Here is a 7,930-nt window from a genome sequence, read left to right on the forward strand (position 1 = left end):
GTGTGTGTGTGTGTGTGTGTGTGTGTCCATGCGCTGATAATTTTAACCGTCTCTGGCCATGCGTCAAGACAGCACTCGTGTTATCTGTCAGCAGCCTGTTAGAGAGGCGAACAACCATGACAGATCTCCCTTTCTCGCTATCTTTCTCTTTCACCACGCCCCATTACACTGGAGGTGTATGAGCAGCAGCTAGCGTTGCAAAGGCTATGATGAAGGCTCAGCTTTCTGCCGATCTTTGGCAGAAGCAGTGACACCTGTAAATGCCTCATCAGTCTCTCTGCTTTGCCTGCGCACAACAGTGCACACTCTGGACCTCTCACCCACTTGAGGGTGACGTCAAAGAACATGCACACTTGGGTTTAAATTCATGGCTGCCCAAAAATCAGCTCCACAGTGATTTGACACATGGATGAGGATCAGTTCATGTCTCTCACGCACACAACAAACACACACACACATTAAATCCTACATTTCTGTCTCATACTTAGTCTATGTCCACAGCGTTCCACTTTTGGGATTGTCACTCTTTTTGGATGTCCGTTTTTTAGATGTCCCGTTGCCTTCCGCTTTCTTTGTGTTATAATTTTAGATTCCGGTTGATTTATAAGGACTATGGTTAACTGATCCTCAGATCTCTGCAGAATAAATCTAGATAGCAAGCTAGACTCTCTGTTCAATCTGAGTATTCTGTTGCACAACTATAACAACTTTTAAACGTACACATGTTCCACCAAAAGAAGTTCCTTCCAGAGCGGGTCCACTCCGTGCTTAGCACCACCTATGACAATTGTGATTGGTTTAAAGAAATGCCAATAAACCAAAGCATGTTTTTATCCCAGCCTGGATTGGTATTTGGACTAACAAGACCCTCCTACGCAGCGCTGTGGAGGAAGGTCTGGCAATGCAAGACTATCTCACACAGGTCTCACCATGTTGTTACCTCACATAGCCAACCTACAAATTTTGTTTTAAACCATGCTACCAGAATGGTTAATAACGTCGCCCTGTCCACCACATTGTTCCAGATTGAAATATTTCAACAACTATTGGAGGGATTGCCATGAAGGTCTGTAATCCTAAGGATTTTGCGGATCCCCAGTTTACCCTGCGTCACTAGCATGGCATATTTCGTTACTTATCCAGTAGAATATCTTGTGCAGACGATGTTTTTCTTCTACGAGGTTCACAATTTAGCTTTTTAACAGCATGTTAGCATTGTCATTGTCACTTGTTAGCATTTTGACATTAGCATTTGCACCCCTGTGCCTGAGTACAACTCACAGAGCTGCTGGCATGGCTGTAAACTCATGACATCAACACATGACATTAGTTCCAAAGAATATCTGTTTTTGTATCAAATACAAATGCACAAAATATAAGCTACATACTTACAGCGGACACCCATCCCAATCTAGAAGAACAGACCACATTTGGTGAACATGGTTGAACTGCTTTATACAGACAACCAGATGATTCTTATTCAACTGTTATCAGGTAGGATTCAACAGGCATTTAATTTTGGGGCATTGACAATGAACAAAATTACCATTGAATCTTTCTGCACAGAATGAAAAGTACTCTTTTCATTAGAAAGAAAAACATGACAGCTCTTGTGGCAACATTGTCACTAATTGATCTACCAAAGGAGTGTCTGAATTAATTTGAGGCCACAAATAGGGGGTGCAGTTCTTGAATCATGTAGTACATATTTAAAACAGCTTGTGTAACTATTTCCTGGAGTTTTAACAGGCTAAAAATCCTGTCAACATCTACATCAACTCTCTTAATGTGCTTCATGGTCACTGTGAAAACTGGGCTCATTCAATTTTGTCTCTCTTTGCAAAAGTAAACTGGAGAACAAAGAGTTAAAAGTCACACATGCTTCATAAACACATATGTGCCGATGCATTTAAAATTGTTTTGATCAACCCCAGGTTAGTCTGTACCTGTTCTTACAAACATACACACACACAAACCAAATTAAACATGTGCCATTTAACATCAGGTGGTTGGACTATCCATGACTTTGATAAGAGACACACACATACACACACTATTATCAAGAGGTTCCCAGAGGAATAGTCCCATGAGAAATAAGCTTCTGTACTGTTCCTACAGCATGTATTAATTAGCACAGTGGACAGAGAGCAGAGTGTATTGTTTTGTGTAGGATGGACTGTTAATGAAGGGCTGTGAAACATGACACAACACCTGTTGTTGGCCAAATACAAAGATGCTTGTTCTCTCTGTATCAAACTGTCTGTCTGTGTCCATGGCTGACTGATGATGTCTGTTTTGTGTGTGTCTGCCTTTTCCGTCTGCCATAAGTCCTGGGAAGAGAGGATACTTTTTTTAATATAAAAAAGAGGATAGGAGCTGTTCACATTTTCCATCTGTTGATTCAACTATTTCTTTGTGTTGTCTTCCTTCCACTCTTACGATCTGGTTTCCCCATTCCTTTCTTCCCCAAAAGACCCATAAAGTTTGTCTCATTACATATGTTTGCCTACAGTTCCATTTTCTGCATTAATTTCACCCCATTGTCCTCACACACAAAGCAAATTTTAAGTTTCCCTTTCTCTGCTTTACTACATCCCTTTCTTGTCATAAGCAGTGAATTTTAAACAAATTCCCTCTCAGGTCTTGGACACCTGAAACCAACACTAAAGCCAAAGCCCAGGAGAGCCATCCATAATTGATTGTGTACCAACACTAACTTGGCGTGGTGCAAAGCTACCTGCTTCAGAGGAGCCAAGGTCTAGACAAAGCAGGCCTCCAAATGCATGCAGCATCTAGATAAGCAGAAAAAAGTCACTCTTTTAGGCCATTTCTAGCGTTCACGTTTCCTGATTGTTGTAACCTCTTTGAGAAAGTATTACCAAAAAGGTGTTGTTTGTTGTGGTTAATCATAACAGGTACAGCTGTCCTAAACGCTTTCCTGAACTGCTATTGCAAGAATTCATAATTCATAACAAGAGTTTGAGTAAGTAATTATGTGGAGAAGTGGAGGCCCTCTGATAGTCCTGTTTGAACCGTGTACAATCAGTATGTTGTCCCAGGGCTCCACCTACTGGATGAGAGATTGGAGAGATTTATGTTGGGAAAAACTTTGTTTACAACCCCAAAGCATAAATCCCAATTGACTGGGACCTTTGCTGGAAGTAATGTAGATCGGTTCTGGTCAACCATGCCAACATGTTTTGATATATTCAGCATTTTTGGGATGTGATATGATTGAATTCAATTAAGTACAATTTGAGTCGAAACAAAGGAGCTGATGATAATGCTAGCTACACGCTTCGCTACATAATTATTCACTTTTATCAAAGTTGGATGTCCTAACAATGAGACAGAAATTGCTATCAGACCATGTACTATGAGTACAAGCTGGTATTATCTGAACATGTATTTAGTGCAAGAGCTATAAAAGCCAACTTACAAAGCCATAAAATATATCCATCCTTCCAACCAAAAAAACCTTTCTTTTTGTCTCTGTGTTTTCTAGGTAAATGGTGTGAACGTCGAGGGCATGCGGCATGCCGAGGTGGTGGCCTTCATAAAGAAAGGGGGAGATGAGACCTGGCTGTTGGTGGTGGACCCAGACACAGACGAACACTTCAAGACGATGGGCGTTGTCCCCACAGTCAGCCATCTCAGAGGTAGGACTATAACTGAACACTGTGTCATGTATAACATTAACTTTCAGGATGCCACAAGTAAGTTGTGGTTATGTCATACTAGAAAGTGATAGCCATTATCTGGGTAACATGAGTTCCATCATTTCTTTAGAAAGTTTCCTGAAAAGAATATTAAAACCATTTTAATCATCATTCATCATTCATTTCTTTTTGGAAGCTTGTGTGTCCAGCTGACCTGCTGTGCACTGATTAAAACTATAGAGGTTACACAAAACAATGTCTCAATTTTTCCTATAATTAGGAACAAATTATATAGTCCTTTTTGGGAAACTTCTAGGAAATTATTAAGAAATTACAGACCTGTAAATTAAAGCATAGAAAAAATGAGTTTACACTTACTGCACTGTTATCCCGAATTAGTTGACCTCACGATAAATTCGCGGGTTAACCCCTTGCCTTAAACCGTCTACGTTTTGACACAAGGTGAAACTTAACAGGTCAAGTTGTATCAACACAGAACGGTAAGCGGAAAGTTTGCAGTAGACAAATTAAGAATACATAAGTAGTCATTACTAAAAATCATTAGTAAACATACATTATTTTTTTATGGAGTCATTGAGTCTAAAATAAGCATGTTAAAGCTATAGTGGGTAATCTTTTTATATTAATGAACATCCGTTACCTTCAAGCCATTGCCAAATAAGTTGCCACAAAGCTAAATAAGACTATTAGATCCACAAAGCTCTGTCTTTATTTATATTTATTTATTTTATTACATACTAGCAACTGTGTGGAGGAGGGGTGGGGCCACGTGCGCGATCACGGAAGGCTGTATCATTGTGGACCCGCTGACAGTGTTGTTGTCAATACTTTGAATTCCTCATGGGGGAGACAGAAACTACGCACTATAGCTTTAAGTTAAATATTCAAAGAAACATTAAAAATATAATACATTAGGCTACTTATCACTACTAACACATTAAATTGTTCACATAAATATTGTTTTATCCTTGACATCAGTATAATTTTAGGAATAATGTATTTAATACATTTCTCCGTAAAAACAGAAAGGGAATCAATACATTGAATTCATCCAATTCAATGTATGAATCGTGCAACAGGGTACATGTTGCATGATGAGAACATGCAGTTTCTGATTTACAAACTGTGCAAATAATATTATACACTTTTTCAATGCCCAGACCCCATCAGCACCCCCACAGGCTGTGCCCCTAGTGTTTGTTTGACATTCACGACCCCTGTGGTGTCTCCCGAGACCGGGCTTTTTCACTGTAGGGGGGCAGGCAGCTAGCGGATCAAGCAGAGAGGCCTACAATTTGAAACAAAAATAAAATTGCACCAAAACCTTGCCGGAACTCATAGTGCACCTTTAACATCCTGAGTTATCTCTGCTTAATAAGATCTGTGCACTGCATACTTACGTTGATTAATACAAACAACTAATGTGATTTAGTAACAAACATGTTTATTAACACAACATGAAAAAAAAGTCTTGACCACTAAATTAGAGGAAAGTGTTGTTCTCCACTCATAAAAACCATAAAGTTACAACAAAGCTTTAAGACTTTCATTTGTTAAATGAGATCCCATTCCTTTGAATATGAACTATGTATAAAGATTATTAAAACTACACTAGTGTAAAACAACAATCTGTGGGCTTGTTTGTTGTTGTTTTTTCCACAGACTATGATGGTCCATCCATTTCCAACGGCTCCCACAATCCTCAGATCAACGGCAGCTCCACCACACAGTCCATCAGGTCCACGCACTCTGACCTCAGCAGCCATGGCAACAGCACACAGGTGAGTGTAACCATTTGTGTATGGTGCTGTGTTTGATCTTTGGTCTTCACATGAAGGTCAGGACCCTGAAGTCGTTTGTCTGTCTTTCCGTCTTTGATATCTCGCGTCTAGCTGGCGGACGATGAGGGTGGCCGGCTGATGGACCCGTTCGCTGAGATGGGCCTGAGCGCTACGGCAGCAGAAGAAAAGATGAAGGTCCATGCCAAAGAAAAGAAGAAGGCGCCACAGATGGACTGGATGAAAAAGTATGAGCTGTTCAGCAACTTCTGAGATATACGCCTCCAAGGACACCACAAACAACCAAAGGACAGAGATATGAGCTCTCTGTGTGAAGAGAAAGAATCAAGATCCATCATACAACATAAGATATTTTGTTCCTGGAATTAAATGTGACAAAAGAAAAGAGTTGTGCTATGGATTTCACTTTTTATGCCACTTCAGAGACCCTTTACGATCTTCTTTTCCCTCTTCAAAGCACAACATGAAGAAAAGTGCTGACTGCAAAATCTGTGTATACTTACAATCATACTCTTCAGAAGCAAGAGCATCTTTAAACATTTCATACATGTACTTCTGTCAGGTGGGAGTGTTGCAAGCAAGTTTTTACAAATTTACCTATATCCCTATCACTTACATCCTCCCATTCTCCCCACTCCTAGGGACTTGTTTCAGACAAATGAAGTACAGACCGTTATTTTTATATTTAAAAAAAATATATATGAACAACCATAAAAAGAAAACAGTATCTCATCATCATGGACTGCATTTGAAAGAGTTGTATGGACATTGTAATAAAAATGATTGTGGACATAGTGGGAGTTTTGGGCTCAGGGGATGCCCAAAGTTAGCAAAAGATCACTGTGAAAGAGTTGAGACTCCCCCTCCAGCCCATGCAGATGTTTCATAACTCACAAAGAAAAGGATGGCTGTGTATACTGGTTGTGTGTAACATCTCCTACTTGTATATTTACAGACAGTTTATTAACTGATTATCAAATCAGCCCAAAAAATAATTCCTGTTACTTGTTATTTAGCACTCATTTTAATAATGTATCACCACTAACCTCTTTTCCCAAAGCGCTCCAGTGCACATGTGCATAACAAAGGGAAGCACCACTAACTTAAATGGACAACAATGGAAACTGGAATGTAGAAGAAAGGAAAGTTTTCTCAGGTTCAAATGGCATGATGAATTAGTTTATCATTGGAGGAGGCTTGATGTGTACAGCAGAGGGCAAGCTTACAACACAGATAGATAAATGGCACTTAAACTAAACAGTAGATCTTTATGCTGGCTGTTTTATTGGGGTTGTGTCAGACTATTTCTTAGTTAGAAGCAGTAACTTCCTGGAGTTGCCACTGGTTGCCTTGCAACAGCTCAACGCAAAGAAACATTCCGGCACAAAACTGCAAATTATTTATTTTTACGAGCTATAACGTGAGCTTTTGAGGTGCCAGGCTTGCAGTTTCCCCCTGTTTGTAGTCTCTATGCTATGCTAAGCTAACTGGGTAATCGCTATAGCTTCATATTTACTGTAGAGACACAAGAGTGGGATAAATCTTATTCTCTAACTTTCCACCAGAAAGCAAACAAGAGTATTTCCCAAAAATGTCATACTGTCTCTTTTATTAAATAAGGGCCCGGCAAGAAAGGGGAGTTAAGGCTCAAAGGTGCAACTAGCAGAAGCAGATATGTTGGAGTGAAGAGATGTGAGCAGCTACAACATGAGCAGTTGTAGTTGAGTGTGAGCAGGTTGTGGGGCAAAGGGAGTGTAGGAGAGGCTATACAGTGAGGTCAGAGATGCTCTGGAGGATCTAGTGACAGAGACTGTGGGAGCCATAGAGCTTATTGAGGATTATTACACACACACTAGAACAGCTGTCATACACACCGTGTGTGTGTGCGTGTGCTTGTGCATGTGTGCATGTTTGTGTGTGTTTAGAAGGTAATCATGCTGCATTCCAAGCAGTGTTGATATAATGTATTACAACAAGCGGGACTGTGAGTTGAGTCATTCATGTGGACATCTTGTCTTTCTTTGCACCCATTCACACCCTTACAAAGCCTACACTAACAATAGTGTCTTGATTCTTCAGTCTGTGTGCAGTAGGGCTCACTCTGTATGTTCTGACAGTCACAAAACTCTGTTACCATGGCTGATGTATATACAGTAAAAGCATACAGCATGTATGACAGGTTGCATTTTTTCAAGTGTGACAATGACGTTTTTGAACATATTAAATTGTTGCCACCATCTCTCATGCCTTCTCTAGTCTGTCCTGTCTCTCAAATTCGAATCAGCATTTTTTTTCACTCATTTCATTTGCTTCACAAGCTCGTACTTTGTTTTGAACCTCTTCGTATGACTGAAACTATCTCATTCTCTCACCTGCCTCTCTCTCTTACTACAAAATCTCTAATTTTGACCCTTTTCCTTTCTTTGTCTCATCCCCCGCTCTCCCTCTGTC

The 7,930-nt window shown here is 40.0% G+C and overlaps 1 protein-coding gene across 1 annotated transcript in view; it reads left to right on the top strand.

The window, feature by feature from the left end:
* Positions 1 to 7,718, top strand: part of LOC116703606 (Na(+)/H(+) exchange regulatory cofactor NHE-RF2) — a 33,412-nt gene extending 25,694 nt beyond the window's left edge. The window contains exons 4-6 of the mRNA XM_032538443.1: positions 3,506 to 3,659; positions 5,343 to 5,461; positions 5,573 to 7,718. Of these exons, the coding sequence (XP_032394334.1) occupies positions 3,506 to 3,659; positions 5,343 to 5,461; positions 5,573 to 5,731 (432 nt within the window). The 3' untranslated portion in view covers positions 5,732 to 7,718. The remainder of the gene's footprint in view (positions 1 to 3,505; positions 3,660 to 5,342; positions 5,462 to 5,572) is intronic.
* The last annotated feature ends 212 nt before the right edge of the window (positions 7,719 to 7,930 follow it).

Source organism: Etheostoma spectabile, chromosome 15 (assembly GCF_008692095.1).
Source record: "Etheostoma spectabile isolate EspeVRDwgs_2016 chromosome 15, UIUC_Espe_1.0, whole genome shotgun sequence".
Lineage (NCBI taxonomy): Eukaryota > Metazoa > Chordata > Actinopteri > Perciformes > Percidae > Etheostoma > Etheostoma spectabile.